Below are 24,529 nucleotides of genomic sequence, written 5' to 3'. Positions count from 1 at the left end.
TACGTCTGACTTTAACTTTTCTCACATTGCAGGATGAATTGTATCATATTATCACTGTCATATGTTTCTATATTAAGGGTTCCTTTACCTTAAGCTCCCTAATCAAATCCAGTTCATTACATAACACCATATCCAGAATAGCCTTTCTCCTGGTGTGCTCAACCACAAGCTGCTCTAAAAGGCTATCTTGCAAATGTCACTCCGCACTTCAAGAAAGGAGGCAAATGAAAGGAAATCATAGGACAGTTAGCCTGACCTCAGTGGTTGGTAAAATGTTGAAGTTGATTGTTAAGGATGTGGTTTCGGGCGGAGAAGCATGAACAAGGCTGGAAATCTCTGTCATTATTTTTCATCCCTCAACAGGAGGCAGCTATTATACCTCTCGGCAACTACACCTAAAACTTAACCTCATGGAAAAATGAAGCAAAATTTTAAATATGAAGTATGCCGACAATGAGAGTTGACAGCTACATCTGTATTTGTGTATAATTAATTTAAAATAGAACATACAACAAACACCAATGGGAGCACCACAAGATACAGTATCACATCAATAATTAGCAGATCATTTCATTGCAGACCAGGACCTCAAACAAGCTGGTGTCCCATTGTGTGTTAGTAAGGCCACTGGAAACTGATACAGTGTATGATTCAAAGGGTACATCACAGCAACTCCCACATCCTAGATTGGATGTACATAAAAGGACAACTCATGATCATGAGTTTGCAGCCAAACCCTTCAACAGAGTGTTCTCAATCACAAAGACTACAGTATTATTTTCGTATCATTAGCAATCAAGATCCAAGATATAATTTACATTCCTAACCGCCATATCACAAATACACTTTCACTGTTGATTTGTGGATAGAAGTAGCAAACGGTATTCCAATCTGCAAGTACTTTGCCCAAGTCCAGGATTTTGTCCACAAGTATAGCTACCAGAAACACTTAAAATAAGAAGGCAGGTATGTTTCAATGAATATCTGTACCTACAATTTTAGTGGAGAACTTGACCAAGATAACCTGAGTTCAGTTATCTCAGTAATTAATGCCAACTCTTTCACTGCCAAGCAAACTCCAACTTTACATTCTTCACTTTCCTGCCACTTCTTCTCCTCTTGCCGAGAATTATCATGTTTATACATTGGGTTACTGATTCCTTGTAGCCAATTTATTTTCTCACTATTTCAGAAGGTAGAAAGATATAGGACCAGCTCCAAAGGCGTGACTTTCAGCTCCCAAGAAGGATGATGAGAAACTGGGGCACAGCCACAGGACTGGTCAGAAAAATTCAAATAGTTGATTACTGCTTTAGAAAATTAAAATAAGATTCTCCATTTGCTCCATTTCAAAAGACATTACATCATTTGAAAGCCAGGCTGGCATTTCCATGTAATACCTGGACATAACCTTATAACATTACTCAAACATCCCCATAGTCCTCAGTGTGGCCACAGTCATTACAAAGACAAAATGCAATACTTTGAAGAAGGAATCTCCTCCAGAGCATGAGTAAAAATCCCTGCCATGGAAATGCTGGGATCACTGGAATAAGGAAAGAAAGCTTCAGCTTAGTCCTGCCTACAGCACTGCAGCTTCCTGCTTAACACTAAACCTACCTGTTTGTAACAGCATTAAGACTCTCCCTCTAGGAAAGGGTGCAGCAACAGAAGTTCCCTTCTATTTCCACAACTCTGTCATACCAGATCAAGGAATATGAAACCCAGAGCTGTCATATCACAGTTGTTGACAAACTTTCTGCCCATCTACACTAACCCTACTGGCCTGCTTTATGACTGTATCCTATGCCTTACCTATTTAAGTGCCTATCTAAACTTCTCTTAAAGATAGTAATTGTATCTGATCTACCACCTTCTCTTCAGGTTCCTTTTAAAACTCCTTTCTCTCATCTTAAGCCCGTGTCTTTGTTTTCAATATAGATTTTTATATACAGTTGCAAGAAAAAAAAATTGTGAACTCTTTATAATTACTTGGACTTCTGCATTAATTACTCATAAAATGTGGTCTGATCTTCATCTAAGTCACAATAATATACAGACACAATCTGCTTAAACTAATAACACGATTGTACTACTCTTCGTCAATACTGAGTACACCTGGTCTTCTCAAGAAAGTGTTGTTTATGTGTTCAAAACAAATTTCAGAGAACATTAGAATAATTGTAGAGATGGATGAAGCTGGAAAAGGCAACAAAAGCATTTCTAAAGACCTGACTGTTCATCAGACCACAGCAAGAAATATTGTCTACAAAATGGAGGAAATTCAGTACTGTTGCTACTCTCCCTAGAAGTGGACATCCTCCAAAGATCGCAACATGCAATGCTGAAGGAGGTAAAAAAAGAACCCAAGGGTAATAGCAAAAGAACTGCAGAAATTTCTAGAACTTGCTAAGGTCTTCGTTCATGTGTCCTCTATAAGAAAAACACTGAACAAGAATGGTATTCATGGAAGCACACCACGAAAGGAAACCACTGCTCTCCAAAAAAAACATTGGTGCATATCTCAAGTTTGTAAACCCCACTTTGATGTCCCACAACACTTCTGGGACAATGTTCCGTAGACAGGTGAGACAAAAGTTGAACTTTTTGGCAGAAATACACACAACGATATTTGGAGGTAAAAGGGCACTGTACACCAGCACCAAAACCACACCCCAATTGTGAAGCATGATGGAAGGACCTTCATGGTTTGGAGCTGCTTTGCTGCCTCAGGACCTGGACAGTTTGCAATCATTGAGAATGAATTTAAAGTTCTATCAATGCATTTTACAGGAGAATATCAGGGTAACGGTCTGTCACCTGAAGCTTAATAGGTGGCATCCCTTAGTCTCGTGAGACCACAAATCTGCGCCTGGAAGATCTCCAGGGCGCAGGCTTGGGCAAGGTTATATGGAAGACTGGCAGTTGCCCATGCAGCAAGTCTCCCCTCTCCATAACACAGATGTTGTCCAAGGGAAAGGCAAGGGCTGATACAGCTTGGCACCAGTGTTGTCACAGGAGTTTCCAGACGAGGTTGAAGGCAACGTCAGACTGCCTTAGGGACTCCAGCTCCGGATTTGTCCTCGGGGTTTACTCCCAAAACCTTTCCCATGAGTGGGTATGGCCGCAATGCAGCGGTGGTTTGAAATCAGAGTTTTCCCTCCCTTGGATGGACTGCCTTCCCAGGCTGATGAGCTCCATCTACCCGAAGCACTGGTTTTAAGGCGCTAGGACCCACCTTCACCCCTTCTCCTGTCAATAGAAACAGTTCCTTAGAGGCTAAACCACACAAGAAGGCCAGGAGTTGGACTTGGTTGTCAGAGGCTTAATAGAAGTTGGATGATATAACAAGACAATGATCTGAAATACAAAAGTAAATCAACAACAGAATGGTTTAAAAAGAAGTAAATTTATGTTTTGGAATGGCCAAGTCAGAGTCCAGACCTTAACACAATTGAGATGCTGTGGCATGACCTGAAGAGGGCTGTTCATGCAAGGTATCCCAGAAATATTGATGAATTGAAACAGTTTTGTATGGAGGAATGGCCTAAAATTCCTCCTCACCATTGTGCAAGTCTGGTCAGGAAACATTTAGTGGAAGTTATTGCTGCTAAAGAAGGTTCTGCCAGTTATTAAATACAAAGGTTCACATTTTTTTCCAGCCGACTGTGAACGATTAAATAATGTGTTCAATAAAGACATGAAAAGCACAATTGTTTATTTCAGGCAGATTGCGTTTGTCTATTATTGTGACTTAGATGAAGATCAGACCACATTTTATGAGTAATTAATGAAGAAAACTAGGCAAAGGGTTCATAAACTTTTTCTTGCAACTGTACTTCTATTGGGTCACCCCTCAGCCTGTCACACCTGGGAAAACAAGCCCAACTTAGTCATTCTCTTCAACACTTAAATTCTTCCAATCAAGGCAACATCTCAGTGAAACTCCTCTGTACTTGATCCAGCACAACTATGTCCTTCCTCTGGTGTGCATGCATATTCTAGGTGTGGACTAATCAGCACATTTTCCCTGTGGTTGCATGGGTTACCCCAGTTGCTTTAGTTTCAACCCGCAAGCCAAAAATGTACTGGCTGATTGGTTAATAAACCACTGTAAATGCCCCCAGATGGGTAGCAGGAGAACTGCGGTGTAGATGGGGCCGCAGAAAGAAAAGTCTAATTAGTATAAGACCATACAACCAAAACAGAAAGCAACTTAAAGTTATCAGGAGAAAAAAGATGAAATATGAAGGCCAGTCAACAATATAAAAGAAGATACAAAACACTTTTTCAGATATATAAGGAGCAAAAGAGAGACAAGAATGAATATCAGACCACTAGAAACTGATACTGAAGAAGTAGTAATGGGGTCAAATGACTGGATGAACTCAGTAAGTATTTTGCGTCAGTCTTCACTGTGAAAGACATTAGCAGTATGCCAGAAATTTGAGAGTGTTAGGGGGCTGAAGTGAGGGTCGTTGCTATTACTGAGGAGAAGGTGCTTGGGAAACTGAAAGGTCTGAAGCTCACCTGGCCCAGATGGTCTACATCCCAGTGTTTTGAAAGAGGTAGCTGAAGAGATTGTGAAGGCATTAGTAGTGATCTTTCAACAATCACTAGATTCGGGAATAGTTCCAGAGGACTGGAAAATTGCACTCTTTAAGAAGAAAGGGTGCAGAAAAAAAGGAAATTATGGCAAGTTAGCCTGATTACAGTGGTTGGGAAAATATTGGAATCCATTATCAAGGATGAGGTTTCAGGGTACTGGGAGGCACACCAAAGTCAGCATGGTTTTCTTAAGGGGAAATCTTGCCTGACAAATTTATTGGAATTTTTTGAGGAAATAACAGGCAAAGGACCATCAGTGGATGTTGTTTACTTGGATTTTCCAAAAGCTTTTGATAAGTGCACATATGAAGCTGCTAATAGGAGCACATGGTATTACAGGAAAGATACTAGCATGGAGAGAAAATTGGATGACTGGCAGGAGGCAAAGTGTGGGAATAAAGGGAGCCTTTTCTGGTTGAATGCTGGTGACTAGTGGTGTTCCACAAGGGTCAGTGTTGGGACCATTTCTTTTCACATTATATGTGAAGGAACTGATGACTTTGTGACCAAATTTGCAGACAATAAAAAGATAGGGGAGCATGAGGCGTTGAAGCAGGGAGCCTGCAGAAGGATGACAAAGATTAGGAGAATGGGCAAAGAAGTGGCAGATGGAATATAGTGAAGTGTATGATCATGCACTTTGGTAGGAGTAAAAGTGTATACTATTTTCTAAATGAGGAGAAAATTCAAAAATCTGAGGTATAAAGGAAGTGTTTTTTGCAGGATTCTCTAAGGTTAACTTGCAGGTTGAGTTAGTGGGAAAGAAGGCAAATGCAATGTTGACATTCATTTTGAGAGGACTAGAATATAAAAGCAAGGATGTAATGCTGAGGCTTTATAAGGCATTGGTCAGACTGCACTTGGAATATTGTAAGCATTTTTGTGTCCTTTATCTAAGAAAATACATGCTGCCATTGGAAAGGGTCCGGAGAATGAGGTGGTTCACAAGAATGATTCTGGGAATGAAATAGTTAATGTATGAGGAGGTGGCAGGGTGGAGATATGTCTCTACCAAAGGAGGTGTAAGATGCTCCTTCCCTTCGTTAGCCTACAGGTCACCCTTGGGCAAATTGTAGCACCTGCTTAGCCACCAAGCAAGGTCACGTGAAAGCATGAGAGCAGGTGGTGGATGGACGTATGACCAGCTGGTGCATATCACAAGTCTTGGTGATACAACCACGGACGTCAGGCAGACAATCTCTGAAGAGTATTGATAATGGCTGGCATCACAATTCTTGTAAAAACTTCCCAAAAGAAGGCAATAGCAAACCACTTCTGTAGAAACATTAGCCAAGAAAAATCATAGCCATGGAAAGACCAGGATTGCCCACGTAATACGACAATGCACAAAACGAATGAACGAACACACAAGGAATGTTTGATGGTTCTGGGTCTGTACTTGCTGGAGTTCGGGGGGGAGGGGTAAGGGGAAGGATCTCATTGAAACCTATCAAATATTTAAAGGCCAGTATAGAGTGAATGTGGAGATTATGTGCGGGGAGTCTAGGACCAAAGTGCACAGGTTCAGAATAGAGGACATTAATTTAGAACAGAAATAAGGACTTTCTTTAGCCTGAATCTGAGGAATTCATTCCAACAGATGGAGGCTGAGGCCAAGTCATTGAAACAGAGTTTGATAGGTTCATGATTAGTCAAGGCATCAAAGGTTATGGGGACAAGGCAGAAGAATGGAGTTGAGAGGGATAATAAATCAGCCATATTGGAATGGGGGAGCAGACTCAATGGGCCAAGTGGCCCAATTCTGTTTCAGTGTCTTATGAGTTTATGGTCTTACATAACAGTAGTCTAACTGAATTCTGGACGGTTAGCACAAATGTTGTGGAATATAGGGCCTACTTCTGGGCTCTGTAGAAATTTTTAAAACAGAACTGCGTCCATAGTCTTGTCTGCACCTTGGATAACATTCTTGCTTGAATCATAATCCAAGACCTGTACACCTGGCTTACAGTCCTGTAGTGAAGAAGTGCTACATCATTACTCTGCTCCCATCTGTCACCTCGAATGGTTGTAAAAGATCCCATGACGCTGTTTAAAGAAAATTTTTTGGGAAGATTTTTATGTTTTTTTTAAACCCCTATTTCTCACTCAGATTCTGTCAGACATGTTGGTATAACCTTTGCCCCTATCCATACCAGTGACCACATTTTAATCGTACTGCTTTGGAAGATCTGTAGGAAATGAAAGATTAATAAAAATGCAAGTTATTCTTTTTCTTTATCTACATTTGGGGCAATTTTCCCATACACACGTGCCTAGAAATTGGTTAATTAGCACCCTGTGTGATTTACTCCAGATTTGATTGTAGTAATATTAAACTTTAAAAAGCCACTATTCAAGAAAATATTTCTATTCTTACATAAATAACCGGAGCTACAGAGCGCAACTTCTGTTTTTTTTTAAATATGCCCATTAGTGTCAACACAATTCAGAGCACACTGGTCTGCTGCTCTCCTATTTAAAGGGACACTCCTTGACATCAGGTGCCCTGGCTGGAAGTTTCAAAAGGCTGCAGGCTACTCAAACACCTCCTAGCCCCTCGTGCATACTGTAATGATGAATGCTTTCTGCAGCATGGATCTACTGATGTCCTCACCCTGTGGGGATCTCGGTGGTGAGCCAATGCTAGAGGTTTTGGGGCAGGAGTTATCCCCATTAGCAAAGAGCCAATGAAGCTACCTGCTGCCTGGACCTCTGTGAAGGGCAGTGCAATTCACAGGCTCAGGTTTTCCAAGGATCGTCACTGGGATACACCACACTCCGCATGATAAAGCTAATTCTGAACTTACTCTCAGAAAAAAAAACAGCCACATTTCTCCATCAGCTGCTGATCACTGCTGTGGAGAAATCAGCCAGACACTACTGAGAAGATGGAATCTCAGGCAAAGGTGTTCAGTATAAACACAAGTGGGAGCAGCCCATTGTGGGTGTGTCCTGGTGGCCAATGCCTTCTTTCTGGGAAGCACTGATGGTGGTCTTCATTCAGAATCCAACCCTCCGGCCATTGTCTGAAGATCAGAACTACCCTCTCTACTTGCCTGTCTACTCACATAGAAACACAGCCCCTCGACTGCTGCCCTATTCTACTATAACAAAATTCATACAAATACCAGGATCATTGTGGAAAATGGCAGGTATTCTGAAAATGATATTCCAATGCCCACGTTTGTAGGGGAACCTTGCAGCTGCAGATACTTCAGGGCTGTTTGCCACACCCTCCACAGCCTAACAGTCTGAAGGTGTCATGGTGTGGAGGAAGAGTAACATGGAGACCACAGCCCAGGGGCCATGAGGCACAGGAACAGCCAGGACAAGAAAGGCTACCAGGGAAAGACTTGTGGAATACTGCCACCCTTAGCTCCCAGTAGACAACACCGTGGGTCTGTGAATACATGGGCAATAAAGAAAAGAGGCTTTCAAGAAGAGCCTACAGAATCAGACCCCACTTCGGATAAAATGCAGACACTCCAATCCTTAACACCAATACAGTTCACCAGTCATTGGCCTGGGCAGCTCAGCTGACACAATAAACCCTCACCTGCTTCTTCTCCAAAGCACCTGCACTGATATCTAAATCAATGAATGACGGTGCTACAAAAGGCAGGCAGCTCACCCTGGGGGTTCTCATGAGGTCGTTAACCTTACTTGTGTTTTTTCCAACTGAGTGGGAATTCTCACAGCCAGGACGGTGGGAGCCACCTCCTGCCTCTGGTGATCTTGGCTGAGGACTCCTTGCTCCACCCCACCCAGCACCAGGGCCTCCCTCCCAGCGCTGATGACAACATTCAGCTCTCTTCCACAAACTGTAGGGCGGCCTCCCCTGCAGCCTCTGTCTTCACAGCAGTCAGTGTCCAGCTGCCAAGGGGACTGTGCTTTTAAGAGCTGCTGCCTTTCTCCGATTCATAATCATTAAATTTTCAGATACTCACAGAACTCAGTCCATTTGCAAACAATACAGGTCCTGTTTTAGCCCTGTCTACTGGTGTAAATCACCCTAGACGGTTACAAACAATGCTGAATACTCTCATGGTGCTTTGCAGGGAAACACAACACTGGTCTTTTTTTAATCACACCATAAAAAGGTGATACCCAATTTCTAGGCAGTTATATCCAAACCAGTACATGAATGTCCAGCAGTGAATGGGTTAATGGTGTGATGGTCTCCTTCACTGACACTGCACAGACTGAATCTCCAGTTCTCAGTCCATCACCACTAACACGCATCAAATAAAGAGACCAGACATGGAACTCTACAACATGAGACTCCCTATGTCCTACACCATGGGTTTCTCTTGGGGGAAGGAAGATGACAATTGGAATATTTTAGTTTGGAGCCTCTACAATCCCACTCCCAGAGTCATCTAAACCATCCGGAAAACCCGTCTCATATCTGTGGCCAGAGCCATTGGCTCTCATTCCACCAGCTTCATGCCTGTGCCCAGTGCCTGACAGCTCCATTTCTTGGCTTCCAGATGCTCCATCTGGCAAGCCCCCACCAGCCACGTCAGTGATGACTGAGCGATAGACTCCATCTCCCTCTGCGAGCATCAGCTTCAGCTTGGGGATCCAGTGCTTGCGGACCACCCTTCGGGCATTGGTACACATATCTGCGGCAATGGCGTTCATCTCACTCTCCTTGAAGTTTGGAGCAAAATTCTGACAGTAAACTGCAAGAGAGAAGGGAAACAATAACACTTATTTATCATACCTTTCATAACAGACCATCAGTGAAATGTTTCTCTGAAGGCGGTAGAAGCTGTAATGCACCATTCCACAGGCAGCAATGTTATAACGACCAGGCGATTGTTTTTTTTTAATAAAACTGGAAAATGAGTAAATTTTTCTCAGGATTACATCCAGTTCTTTTAACTATTCACCTTGCCATTTTAAGAGGGTAAACAGAGCTCAGCAGAACACAGTGTCTGAAAGACAACATCTCTGACAGTGTGGCACTACTCAGTAAAACAATCTCTTGAGAGACAATAAGTTCTAAGTTGCATTATATTTTTAATTCTATCCCCAACTGTCTCCATATTAACTTTCTACCATCAGGACCGTCTAGGTCACAGTGTGGAATAATACTGATGTTCTCGTTTTCCTTTTTATAAAGATTGATTCCATATCGTATATATCAACCCACCATCAAGAGTCTTCAGCCCACTAGTATTCCACTGAAGAATAAAGGGCTGACCTAGACCAGCCAACCCTTCAGAACAATTTTGTTATTCAAATAATTGATCTTCTAGTTTTAAAGTTTTGTCTCTTTGTCCTAGACTTCCAACACACCATTGAAGTAAAAAAGACACAAGAGACAGCTGGTAGTTAAAGTAGTGGAATGCTGCTCCTGTAGGATGTGGAATTGCAGGGTACCTAATGGTTTCCGTAATGACAACATCTCCAGAAAGTGCATCCACCTTCAGATCCTGACTGACAAGTTCAAGGAACTGGAGTTGGATGTACTCAGGACCACCTGGGAGGCTTAAAACTTCACCTCATAGATGAAACTTTTACTGAGGTGGTCACACCCAGAGTGCAGGCTTCAGATAATAGATGTGTGACCATCAGTAGAAGTAAGGGGCGTAAGCATTTAGTGCATGGTTCCTCTGTGGCAATTCCCCTCAGCAACAAGTATGCTGCTCGGGGAGGTGACTCATCAGGTTACAGCAGTAACAGGACAGTGGCAATGTGGCCGACTCTGAGGCTCAGCGGGTAAGGGTAAAAGTAGGCTGAGCGACAGTGATAGGAGACTCAATAGTTAGGGGGACGGACATGAGGTTCTGTGGCCGAAAAAGAAACATCAGAATTGTGTGTTAGCTCCCAAGTATTAGGATCCAGGATGTTTCAGAGCTGCTGCAGAAGATTGTCAAGAGGGAGGGTGAGCAGCCAGAGTTATAGTACACATTGGTACCAATGACATAGGTAGAAAAGGGGAAGAAGTCCAACACCGTGAGTATAGGGAGTCAGGAGAGGTTGAAGAGATAATAATCTCTGGATTATTCCCAGAACCATGTGCTGGTCAGGGCAGGAATAGGATGATGGTACAGATGAATGAATGGCTGAGGAACTGATGCATGGGGCCGAGTTTCAGGCGCTTGGATAATTAGAAGCTTTTCTGGGGCAGTGGTGACCTGTACAAGAGGGATAGGTTGCACCTAAACTGGAGGGGAACTAATATTCTAGCCGTGGGGTTCACTAGTGCTACTCGGGGTGGGGGTGGGGTGGGAGAAACTAGTTTGGCAGAGGAATAGGAACTAGAGCACGGGGTCAGAAAGTGGAGGAAGGTAGATCCCAGGGCTAGTCAAAACAGGCAGGAACAAAGTCACTGATGTGATAAGACAGACAGTTTGAAATGTGTGTATTTTAATATTAGGTAATATTAGGTATTTTGGGTAAAGGAACTTGGAGCACGGATCAGTACATGGTACTATGATATTGTGGCCATTACAGAGACTTGGTTGAGAGGGGAACAAGAATTGGTGCTTAATATCCCAGGGTTTTGATGATTTAGAAAAGATAGAGAGGGTGGTAAAAGAGGTGGGAGTTCCATTACTAATCAGGGACTGCCACACTCAGACTGGATGTAATGGAGGGCTCATCCACTGAGTATATATGGATAGAACACAAAAATAGAAAGGGTGCAATTACTCTGATGGAATTGTACTACAGGTCCCCCAATAGTCATGGGGACATTGAGGAACAAATATGCAGGCAAACAATAGGGCTGTTGTCAAGGGGGACTTCAACTTCCCGAATATAAACTGGAAGCTTCTGAGAGCAAGTGGCTTAGATGGGGCAGAATTTGTTAGGTGCATTCAGGATGGTTTGTCACATCAATTATGTAGACAGTCCAACAACAGGACTAGACCTTTATTAAATCTGGTGTTGGGTAATGAGCCTAGCTAAGTGACCGACCTTTCCGTGGGTAAACAGGGAACAGTGACTACAACTCCTTAAGTTTTAAGACAACTATAGGAAAGGATAAGTATGGACTTATGGGAGAGTATTAAATTGAAGCAGGGCGAGTTACAAGAGCATTCGGCAGGAACTATGGAGAGTTCACTGGGAACAGTTGTTTTTGGGCAAGTCACCATTTGACATGTGGATGGTGTTTAAAGACCAACTGCACAGAGTACAGGACAGATATGTTCCAGTAAGAAGGACAAGGATAGCAAGGTAGGAGAACCTAGAATGTTGACAGAGCTGATGAGTTTAGTCAAGAAGAGAAAGGAAAAGTAAGTAAAGCTTAGGATGCTAGAATCAAAGAGGATTATAAAGAGACCAGAAAAGAACTTAAGGGAATTCAGAAAGCCAAGAGGGACCGTGAAAAGTCCTTGACAAATAGGATTAAAAAAATCTCCAGACATTCGATACATATATCAAGAGCAAGAGGATAACTAGGGAGAAGGTAAGACCACTCAAGGATAAAGGGAACACCATTTGCATAGATGCAGAGGATGTGAGTGAGGTCCTTGATGAGTACTTTACATCAGTATTTACCAAGAAGGAGTGGATAGGGAAATCAGTGCTGAGTATACTGATATGATAGAGAATTTCAATGTAAAGGAGGAATTAGCATTGGGTCTCTTAAAGAGCAAGACCATATACTTCCCAACACTACAATCTATTTGCCACTTCTTTGCCCATTTTCTTAATCTGTCCAAATCCTTCTGTAGCCTCCCTGCTCTTTCCCAACACTACCTGCCCCTCCATTTATCTTCGTATCATTCACAAACTTGGCTACAAAGCCATCAATTCCATCATCCAAATCATTGACATACAACATAAAAAGAAACAGTCCCAACACTGACCCCTGCTGAACACCACTAGTTCACCAGTAGCCAATCAGAAAAGGCTCCCTTATCACAAACAAGAGAAAGTCTGCAGATGCTAGAAATCTGAGCAGCACACACAAAATGCTGGAGTCAACTGTACTTTTTTCCATAGATGTTGCCTGGCCTGCTGAAGGCTTTTGTGTGAAGCTTCACTTTATTCCCATTTTATTCACTCCTGCCAATCAGCCAATGCTCTATTCATGGTCATGTCTTTCCTGTAACACTATGGGCACATCTTGTTAAGCAGTCTCATGTGTGAAACTTTGTCAAAAGCCTTCTGAAAATCCAAGTTCAAAACATCCACTGATCTTCCTTTGTCTATCCTGCTTGTTATTTCCTCAAAGAATTCTAACAGATTTGTCAGGCAAGATTTTCCCTTAAGGAAACCATGCTGACTTTGACCTATTTTATCACGTGCCTCTAAGTACCCAAAAGTATATCCTTAAAAATTGACTTCAACAACTTACCAACCACAGCAGGCTGGTTTAGTTATTTCTGCTTCTTGGGGCAAGCTACTGCCGCCATCATGCCTCCATCACACTTTGTCTCTACACTACTCTCTCCCTCAATGTAAACCCATCATCCTCACATCCATAGTCCAGACTCTGTCATCTCCTCAAATCCTTCATCTACCAAAACCAAATTCCTTTTTGGACAATCACTGGCTGCGTCTTTGGCTGTCCCACACCCACATCCTCCATACTTTTTAAGCTGTTCTCAGTTCACACTTTTAAATGTATTCCCTACTTGCTTTATTTACTAACATCAAAAAATGACATGGCCAGCTTCCCAGAATACCACTGTCACTTCCTCACACAGGCTTACCTTTAATAGCATTGAGGATCCGGCTATCAAGTGGCTTCCGACTAGGATCACAGAGGGAGGAACGGATTCCGGTGCCACAGCTGTTAGCCAGAGTATTTCTATTGAGATCAGATTAATAAACAATCAAACTGAGTGATGGAAATTGTAGACAGTTTATATCATGGTGCTTGATGGTTTGTGCTACTAAATGCAACTGAGAATATCTTCAGCAAGCACTAATCTGAAGACATTTGTTACTCTCACAGAATTATTGTGAACCAAAGGATGCTATTTGGCCCTTCAAGTCCAAACAATCAAGTCATTGCCATTTGTCTGTCTTTCCCCGTGACCCTAGAATTATTTTCCCTCAAGTGTCTAATTAATATTCTTCTGAAATCCCTGATTAACTGTCTACACCTTACAGGTAGCAAGATCACATCAAAATTATTCTTTGAGCAAACAAAATGTTTTTCCTTACATCCATCTTGTTCCTTTACATCTGTGTCCTTGACCAATCTGTTAATGGGAACAGTTTTGCTCTATCTACCTATCTAAATCCACCATAGTTTTGTACAGCTGTCAAATCTCCACTCAATCACATTTGCTAATGTAACTTACAACTATAAAACCTCATTCCTGGACACATGATCACCATCTGGAAATCTGTTATCAATACCATCGCTTAAAAGCATTCATTCTAAGTTATCTTGATCACCAGCTGATATTTAAGTTTCATCTCCTCAGGTTACAAACTCTAGACAGTTATAATTGATTTCAGAGCGTCATTACCTTTTCACATTTATAATTGGCACTGTAGAGTTCCCAGCCCAGGACTGGTTCAGTCTCTACAAATGGAACATTAACTTGGTAATGGAATTGGAATTGAGATACAATGACAAACTTGTTTTGCATGCTGTTCATTCAGATCTATTCATTACACAGTGCATTGAGATAGAACAAGGTAAAAAATAACAATAGAGAATAAAATATAACAGTTTCAGAGAAAGTGCAGTGCTGGTAAAAAATAAAGTGCAAGATCATAACAAAGTAAATTGTGAGTCAAGAGTCTATCTTATTGCACTAGGGAACCATTTAATACTCTTATAACAGTGTAGTAGGAGCTGTCTTTGAGCCTGGTGGTACATCTTTTCAGGCTTTTGTATTTTAAGACCATAAGATATAGGAGCAGAACTAGGCTATTCGGCCCATTGCATCTGGTCCACCATTCAATCAGAGGCTGATTCAATTCTTCCAGTTATCCCCACTCCCTTGCCTTCACCCCATACCCTTTGATGCCCTGGCTAATCAAGAACCTATCTATCTCTGCCTTAAATGCACCCAATGACTTGGCCTCCACAGCCACTCGTGGCAACAAATTTCACAGATTTACCACCCTCTGACTAAAGTAATTTCTCCACATCTCTGTTCTAAATGGATGTCCTTCAATCCTGAAGTCATGCCCTCTTGTCTTCGACTCCCCTACCACGGGAAATAACTTTGCCATATCTAACCTGTTCAGGCCGTTTAACATTCAGAATGTTTCTATGAGATGCCCCCTCATTTTCCTGAACTCCAGAGGATATAGCTACCAAATGTTCCTCATAGGATAACCCTTTCATTCCTGTATCATCAGCAAATTTAGCCACAAATCCATTAATCCCATAGTCCAAATCACTGACAAACATCGTAAAAAGCAGCGATATCAACACCAACACCTGTGGAACTCCACTGGTAACTGGAAGCCAGCCAGAATAGGATCCCTTTATTCCCACTCTCTGTGTTCTGCCGCTCCACCAATGCTCCATCCATGCTAGTAACTTCAACGTAATTCCATGGGCTCTTAACTTGCTAAGCAGCCTCATGTGCAACACCTTGTCAAAGGCCTTCTGAAAATCCAAGTACACCACATCTACTGCACCTCCTTTGTCTATCCTGCTTGTAATTTCCTCAAAAGATTGCAGTAGGTTAGATAGGCAGGATTTTCAGGAAGCCATGCTGGCTTTGGCATACCTTATCATGTGCCTCCAGGTACTCTGTAATCTCATCCCTAACAACTAATTCCAACAATTTCCCAACCACTGATGTCAGGCTAACAGGTCTATAGTTTCCTTTCTGCTGCCTCCCACCCTTCTTAAATAGCAGAGTAACATTTGCAATTTTCCAGTCATCCAGTACAATGCCAGGATCTATTAATTCTTGAAAGATCTTTATTAGTGCCTCCGAAATCTCTCTAGCTACTTCCCGAGGGGGCATTCCATCAGGTCCAGGAAAATTATCCACCCTCAGACCATTAAGCTTCCTGAGCACCTCCTCAGTCGTAATTTTCACTTCACTTCCCTGAACCTCTTCAATGTCCGGTACACTGCAGATGTCTTCCGTTGTGAAGACTGATGCAAAATACGCATTCAGTTCCTCTGCCAAATGTGTCTCTCATTACAATATCTCCAGCATCCTATATCTACCCTCAACTCTCTTTTACCCTTGATATACTTAAAAAAGCTTTTAGTATCTTCTATGACATTAGTTGCCAGCTTCCTTTCATAATTCATCTTTTCCTTCTTGATGACCTTCTTAGTTTCCTTTCACAAGTTTTTAAAGGCTTCCCAATTCTCTATCTTCCCACTAGTTTTGGCTTCCTTGTATGCCCTCTCTTTTGCTTTTACTTTGGCTCTGACTTAACTTGTCAGCCACGGTAGTGTCCTTCTTCCATTCGAAAATTTCTTCTTATTTGGAATATATGTCTTAAACGTCCCTCATTTTTCACAGAAACTCCAGCCATTGCTGCTCTGCTGTCCTTCCTGCTAGTGTCCCTTTCCAGTCAATTTTGGCCAGTTCTTCTCTCATGCCATTGTATTCCACTGATTCCACTGAAATACTGCCACATTGGAATTTAGTTTCTCCTTCTCAAATTTCAAAGTGAACTCGATCATATTGTAATCACTATTCCCTAAGGGTTCCTTAACCTTAAGCTCTCTTATCACCTCTGGATCATTGCACAACACCCCCCGAGCTGATCTCCGAGTTGGCTTCAACAACAAACTGTTCTAAAAAGCCATCCCTTAGACATTCTGCAAATTCTCTCTTTCTTATGGTCCAGTACTGGCTCGGTTTTCCCAATTCACTTTCATGTTAAAATCCCTAACGATTATCATGACATTGCCTTTCTGACAAGCCTTTTCTATCTCCTTCTGTAATTTGTAATCACATCCCGGCTGCTGTTTAGAGGCCTGTATACAACTGCCATTAGGGTCCTTTTATCCTTGCCATTTCTTAACTCAACTCGTAGAGACTCTATACCTACCGATTCCATGTCATCCCTTTCTAATGATTTAATATTATTTCTTATATATAGGGCCACACCACCCCCTCTGCCTACTAACCTATCTTTCCGATACACTGTATATCCTTGGATGTTCAGCTCCCAATGGCAGCCATCCTTTAGCCAAGTTTCAGAGATGGCCACAATGTCATACTTGCCAATCTGTAGCTGAATTTCAAGATTGTCCATTTTATTTCTTATGCTGTGTACATTCAAATATAACACAGTATTTGCTGCTTTCTGTTGTAAATCATCCCACTGGATGTGATTATGCCTCATCTCCTGCCTGTCCTTTCTATCATCTCTGTTACATGCCATCTTTGATTTACTTCTGTCTTCCCCTTCCCCAGACCTATCTCTCCAGTTCCCATCCCCCTGCCAAATTAGTTTAAACCCTCCCTAACAGCTCTATTAAACCTGTCTGCTAGGATATTGGACCCCTTTGGGGTTCAGGTGTAACCTGTCCTTTTTGTACAGGTCATACCTCCGCAGAAGAGGCCTCAATGATCCAGGAACCTGCCCAATAGAAGAGGGGAGAAGGAAGAATGTCCTGGACGGGTGGGTTCTTTGATTATACTGGCTGCTTTTACGGAGGCAGGGAGAAATATAGGCAGAGTCCATCGAGGGAAGGCTGGTTTCTGTGATTTGCTGAGCTGTGTTCACAACTCTCCGCAGTTTCTTGTGGTCACAATACTGCTGTAACCAAAGATTACAGGAAAAAGTGACAGAGGCATTTGGAAGAGTTTCTTTGACTGTCAAGCATTATCCAAAGGGCCTGCAAAGAATTCAATGTTTTTTTAATAAATAAGTTTGGGACTCCCCACAGACCAGATGATGTCTTCGAGCTGCAACTTACCGGTCAAAAAATGCAGCCAACAACCTCCGAAGCAATACTTTGTGCCTTGTCCCTGCACAGATGTGGCAGTTCATCAGCTGAGCCCGTGTTATGTACACACTGGCACCTGCAGATTCAATGACACAAAATGGAAATGTCATACATAACACCTCACACTCCTGTTGTAATCAAAGGGAACTAGAATGCTGAAACATCGGGCTTTTCAACTACAACTGGGAGTTACCTTGTTCTTATCCAAGATGCAAGATTTCACTTTCACTTGAGGAGTCAATGGATGAAATCAGGAGAAAAAAATACAGTTGATCTGTGCCTCTCCACTGTGCTTTAGCTACAGCGTATGCAAACACAGTCTGAGTAAGTGTACAGTGGATGGGGTATGTACATGCCATGGCAAGTAAACAGCGATGGATTTTACAGACTCTGTCTGTAAAATAAATACATTCATTTGCACCCCTCCACATAAGATTCTGTAGATCTCCCATATCCCATAGATCTCTTCACTGTAATACGGAAAGATAGGCAGGAAGGCAGAGGAGGTGGGGTGGCGCTCTTGGTTAGGGATGAGATCAGGGCGATTGTGAGAGACGATATAAGATCTACGGAGTAGAATGTTGAGTCCATCTGGGTAGAGATTAAGAATAGTAAAGGGAGAAAAATCACTGGTAGGTGTTGTCTATAGGCCACCTAATAAAAATATTGCAGTGGCAGAGGCGATTAACGAAGAAATAACTGAGGCTTGTAAGAACAGAATGGCAGTTGTCATGGGGAATTTTAACTTCCACGTAGATTGGGTGAATCAGGTTAGTCAAGAAAGTCTTGAGGAGGACTTCACAGAATGCATCCGTAATAGCTTTCTTGAATTTCTTTCTTTAGTGAACTGACAAGGGAAAATACTATCTTAGATCTAGTCCTGTGCAATGAGACAAGTAAGATTGACGATCTTGTATTCAGGGATCCTCCTGGAAAGAGTGATCATAGTATGGTTGAATTTCGCAATCAGACGGAGAATGAAATAGTTATAAACCCCATTTCCAGAAAAGTTGGGATATTTTCCAAAATGCAATAAAAACAAAAATCTGTGATATGTTAATTCACATGAACCTTTATTTAACTGACAAAATACAAAGGAAAGATTTTCAATAGTTTTACTGACCAACTTAATTGTATTTTGTAAACATACACAAATTTAGAATTTGATGGCTGCAACACACTCAACAAAAGTTGGGACAGAGTTAAAATAAGATTGAAAAGTGCACAGAATATTCAAGTAACACCGGTTTGGAAGACTCCACATTCAGCAGGCTAATTGGTAGCAGGTGAGGTATCATGACTAGGTATAAAAGTAGAGTCCATCAAAGGCTCAGTCTTTGCAAGCAAGGATGGGTCGTGGCTCACCCCTTTGTGCCAAAATTCGTGAGAGAATTGTTAGTCAGTTCAAAAGGAACATTTCTCAACGTAAGATTGCAGAGAATTCAGAGACATCTCAGTGCGTAAAGGGCAAGGTCGGAAACTACTGTTGAATGCGCGTGATCTTCGAGCCCTCAGGCGGCACTGCCTAAGAAACCGTCATGCTACTGTGACAATTATAGCCACCTGGGCTCGGGAGTACTTTGGAAAACCATTGTCACTCAACACAGTTCGTCGCTGCATCCAGAAATGCAACTTGAAACTGTATTATGCATGGAGGAAGCCATACATCAACTCTATGCAGAAACGCCGGCGAGTTCTCTGGGCCTGAGCTCATCTCAGATGGGCCGAAAGGCTGTGGAACCGTGTACTGTGATCAGATGAGTCCACATTTCAGCTAGTTTTCGGAAAAAACGGGCATCCAGTTCTCCGTGCCAAAGATGAAAACGACCATCCAGATTGTTATCAGCGAACGGTGCAAAAGCCAGCATCTGTGATGGTATGAGGGTGCATCAGTGCCCACGGCATGGGTGAGTTGCATGTATGAGAAGGTACCATTGACTCTGAGGTGTATATTAGGATTTTAGAGAGACATATGTTGCCATCAAGGCAACGTCTCTTCCCGGGACGTCCATGCTTATTTCAGCTGGACAATGCCAGACCATATTCTGCACGGGCTACAACAGCGTGGCTTTGTAGACACAGAGTGCGTGTGCCTGACTGGCCTGCTGCCAGTCCAGATCTATCTCCTATTGAAAATGTATGGCGAGGACTTCCGGTAGCGCTCATGGAGTGAAGTCGCGTTCTTGACTCGCTCCATTACCTCTGAGTTTTTTTTCTCTATGGTCAGCTATACTTTAATTAACCATTAAGGCATCAACTCTTACAATACTTTGAATTAAACTGAATTCTCCGACAACTGGATGGAACTTAGATCTGCTATGTCTAAGAACGAGAAAGACGGCAAGGATGGTAAACCTCCGGTTAAACCGAAAGCTACGGATCTCCCTCCGACTGAATCACCGGTGACTTTGAAAGCGATAGCGGAGTTAATTCAGAGGGAAATCTCAACCTCTGTTAGGGAGATGATTCGTACGGAAATTGCAGGCCCTGTTAAAGACCTGATTCATACGGAAATCTCAACTAATTTCCAGAAAATTGCCGATTTAATTGATAAGATGCAAACATGTATTGCGGAACATCAGTCGGCTATATCTGATCTTCAAAAATTCGCGCAACAAAGTGAGCTTAAGATGGGGAAAATCGAAGAAACAATTAATGTAATGAAGAAGAAACTTGACTTTTTGACTTTTAAAAACTCTGACTTGGAATCTAGAATGCGACGGCAGAATTTACAAATGATTGGCGTGAGGGAAGCCGCTGAAGGTAACAACCCCATGAAATATTTCTCCCAACTTTTAAAAGATGCATTCCCTACTGTATTTCCTGACCAACCACCGCTACTGGATCGTGTTCACAGAATCCCATCATACTCGTCTAGGTCAGATAGACCTAGGCATGTTATCTTACGTTTTCATTACTTTCAAGACAAGGAGAGACTGTTTCGATTCGCTCGATCTAAAGGTTTCATTGATTTTTCGGATCTTAAGTTCCGATTTGTGGAAGATTTCAGTAAACCAATCTGGGACCAACGGGTCCGTTACAGATCCGTGATGTCGGAATTCTATAAGATGGATTTAAGACCAGCGCTGCTGTACCCTGCACGTCTAAGGATTCGCATGGCAGATGGAGCCCTTCGTTTTTTTGATTCTCCATCGGATGCCCAGAGTTATCTGGATCAACTTTCATCTCCAACATCTTAATTGCTTTCTTTTTAATTTTCTCCGTCGATCGGAGGCTGTGAATTGGTTGGTTTTAACTTTTCTGTGCCCTATTTGGGCAGAAAAGTTTACTTTCGATTTCTTAATATGGCTACTAAACTTTCTTTTTAACTGCGTCATTTCTTTCTTTTCCCAGGGGATTCTGGGTGGTTACTTCCCTTTTGTCATCTTACGTATTTCCTGTGCGGCCTTAAATTTTGTAGTTTTTGTTTAAATTTTATTCTGTTTTGCTTTTTATAATCACTTTATGTTAATAATCCTATTTTTTTTTTGTTTGTTGCTGTGTCTATTCATGAGTTTGAGGTTTATTGTGGTTTTTTTTAATATATATTTTCCGGCTTTTGTTCTGTTCTGTGTGTATTCTAATTGAGTTAACTTTTTTTTACTTATTTTTTTACTGTTTTACAATTAGCTGATCCTTTTCATATTTATACCTTTTTTTTAGGGAGCGTATACCGGAAGTCATGGGGGTAGTTTTAGCGCTTGCTTCTTTCTGGCGGGTCTGCTTTAGATTTTGCCTTGGGGTCTTGGGCTGGGGGGTGGCGGGAGGGGCTTCACGTTTTAGTTTGTTTTTCTTTGGGCTATATACATTATTGAAGTACTGGTTGCGTCCTTTTCCCCGGTATCTTTTGTATGTTCTGTTTCCTCTCCGGGTTTGTGGGTCGCGCCTATTGTCAATCCTCCTTGTCGTGGGTTGACTTTAGGATTTATGGAGTCTATTATTAATTTTGTCTCCTGGAATACTAATGGTCTTAATCATCCTATTAAAAGAAAAAAAGTTTTTAAAGTGTTCCGGAGACTTAAAGCACAAATTTTATTTTTACAAGAGACCCATGTACGGAGGGGGGACAGACTACGTTTTTTCAAATTCTGGAAGGAACAACAATTTCATTCGAACTCCAATGCTAAGATTCGAGGCGTCTCTATTTTTATAGATTCCTCAGTTACTTTTATACAACAGGATATTATCTCTGATCCGAATGGTAGATTTTTATTGGTTAGTGGTTTACTATTTAATAAAAAAGTAGTTTTGGTTAATGTTTATGCTCCTAATATGGATTGTCCGGAATTTTATAAATCATTGTTTGATCAGTTTCCGAATTTGAACGAGTTTTCATTGATTTGGGGCGGAGATCTTAATACCTGTTTATCTCCAGCTTTGGACCGTTCGGCTCCTTTACGGACTTTACCTAATAAATCTGCAAATTTGATTAATTTTTTCCTTTCTGATTCTGGGTCGACGGATATTTGGCGTTTTCTGCATCCTCAGGAAAAAGATTTTTCCTTTTTTTCACATGTTCATCATTCCTATTCAAGAATTGATTATTTTTTTATTGATTCTCGTCTCATTCCTTCAGTGATTAAATGTGATTATGATTCTATAACCATTTCGGATCATGCTCCACTTAAGCTTTCTATTAAAATTATGGCCAATATACCAAACAATAGACAATGGCGTTTTAATTCGCTGTTGCTTCAGGACTCGGACTTTGTTAATTTTATGAATGAACAGATTGAGCTTTTTTTTATAATTAACCATACAGAAGATATTTCGGTTAACACTCTTTGGGACACTTTTAAAGCCTATATTCGGGGTCAGATTATTTCGTATTCCGTTGCTTTGAGGAAGAAACAGAAGCAGGAGGAGATGGCAATTGTGGACAAGATTAAAGAAATTGATAAGAAATATGTTATGGCTCCTTCTGAGGAGCTATACAAACAAAGAACTGAACTTCAAATGGAACACAGTTTACTACTCTCGTCCTCGATTGTAAACCAATTAAAGAAAACAAGAAGTGATTTTTATGTTCACAGTGATAAAATTGGCAAGCTGCTGGCTGATAAAATTGGCAAGCTGCTGGCTAATCAATTGAAATCTAATTATGTTAAATCTCAAATCAATCAGATTTATAACCAAAATGATCGATTGATATTGGATCATGTGGGGATTAATCAAACCTTTTGTGATTTTTATTCTTCTTTATATCAATCAGAGTCTCCTCGAGATTCTAAATATATGAATGATTTTTTAGATAAGTTAGACTTTCCTCAGATTTCACAGGATATGTCTTCTTTATTAGATACTTCCATTACAATGGATGAGATTAAGAATGTTATTTTTTCTATGAATCTGGGGAAAGCTCCTGGCCCTGATGGGTTTACCGTTGAATTTTATAAATGTTTTGCTTCTTTATTGATTCCTTGGCTCTATAAGGTTTTTGAGGCTTCTTTGAAACTTGGTAAACTTCCGGAATCTTTTAATAGAGCATCAATTTCTTTAATACTAAAGAAGGATAAAGACCCTGCTCAATGTGCATCTTATAGACCAATATCTTTATTAAATGTTGATTCTAAAGTTTTTTCTAAGTTATTAGCAAATAGACTAGAGAAAGTACTTCCTTCTATTATTTCGGAAGACCAAACGGGTTTTATTAAAGGTCGTTACTCTTTTTATAATATTCGTACATTGTTAAATATCGTTTATACTCCCTCACAAAATGTTCCTGAGTGTGTTATTTCTTTAGATGCCGAGAAAGCTTTTGATAGAGTAGAATGGCCTTATTTATTTAAGGTGCTTGAAATGTTTAATTTTAGCCTGAAATTTATATCCTGGATTAAACTGTTATATCACTCCCCTGTAGCCTCGGTTCGTACTAACTCTTTAAACTCACCTTTTTTTCCTCTCTTTCGTGGTACTCGACAAGGCTGTCCTCTTAGTCCCCTATTATTTGATATTGCATTAGAACCTCTTGCAATTGCTATTCGAGAATCTTCAAATATTACTGGGATAACTCGGGGATTAAAGTCCCATAAATTATCACTCTATGCTGATGATTTACTTTTATATATTTCTAATCCTGAGAGATCTATTCCTGCTGTTTTAGAGTTATTAGCACAATTTGGTCTTTTCTCAGGTTATAAATTAAATCTTAGTAAGAGTGAACTTTTTCCGATTAATAAACATCTTCCCTTATATTATAAATTTCCATTTAAATTGATTAATAATTACCTTTCATATCTTGGGATTAAAATTACTTGTAAACATAAAGATTTATTTAAGACTAACCTTTTACCATTAATAGACCATATTACTCAACTTTCATCTAAATGGTTTCCTTTATATTTAACTTTGATTGGTCGTATTAATGCAGTTAAGATGTTTTTTTTGCCAAAATTTTTATATGTGTTTCAGGCATTACCAATTTTCGTTCCTAAATCTTTTTTTGATAAAGTCGACTCTAAAATTTCTTCATTTATTTGGCAGAATAAGAATCCGAGACTGGGTAAAATACATTTACAGAAAGCTAAGAGAGATGGAGGTTTAGCATTACCTAACTTTAGATTTTATTATTGGGCTATTAATATTCGACATATGAAATTTTGGTTACTTGACCGGGATATACTATCTATTCCTAAATGGGTAGCATTGGAATTACAATCTGTTCAGGGTTATACACTTGGTTCTATTTTAGGTTCATCTCTTCCTTTTGATTCGAAACGCCTTAAGCAGGTCTCTAACCCGATCGTTAAATATGTTTTGCGTATTTGGTTTCAATTCAGAAAATTTTTTGATCTTAATCAATTCGGGTTAGCGATTCCTATTTTAGGTAACATATTTTTTCCTCCCTCTTTTACGGATCGCGCTTTTCAAACTTGGAAGACTAAGGGTATTTTACGGTTTTTGGATTTATTTTTAGATGGTTCCCTTATGTCTTTTGAACAATTATCTAATAAATATAACCTATCAAGAATACATTTTTTTAGATATTTACAAGTTAGAAATTTTCTAAGTACTATACTTCCTTCCTTTCCAATGCTTCCTCCTATATATATTTTAGATTCG

General features: G+C 40.8%; 1 protein-coding gene across 2 annotated transcripts in view; it reads right to left on the bottom strand.

Annotated features, from left to right (window-relative positions):
* Nucleotides 1-5,759: 5,759 nt before the first annotated feature.
* The window catches only part of LOC134354635 (nucleus accumbens-associated protein 1-like), a 42,122-nt gene continuing 23,352 nt past the window's right edge, over nt 5,760-24,529 (bottom strand). For both annotated transcript variants that reach the window (XM_063063678.1, XM_063063676.1), the window contains exons 4-6: nt 17,438-17,543; nt 13,284-13,381; nt 5,760-9,293 (exon numbers count right to left, since the gene is read on the bottom strand). In XM_063063678.1, the coding sequence (XP_062919748.1) occupies nt 8,950-9,293; nt 13,284-13,381; nt 17,438-17,543 (548 nt within the window). In that variant the 3' untranslated portion in view covers nt 5,760-8,949. The remainder of the gene's footprint in view (nt 9,294-13,283; nt 13,382-17,437; nt 17,544-24,529) is intronic.

Source organism: Mobula hypostoma, chromosome 12 (assembly GCF_963921235.1).
Source record: "Mobula hypostoma chromosome 12, sMobHyp1.1, whole genome shotgun sequence".
In the NCBI taxonomy this organism is placed as follows: domain Eukaryota; kingdom Metazoa; phylum Chordata; class Chondrichthyes; order Myliobatiformes; family Myliobatidae; genus Mobula; species Mobula hypostoma.
The sequence above is the reverse complement of the archived record's forward strand: the minus strand, read 5'-3'. Positions and strand labels throughout refer to the sequence as shown.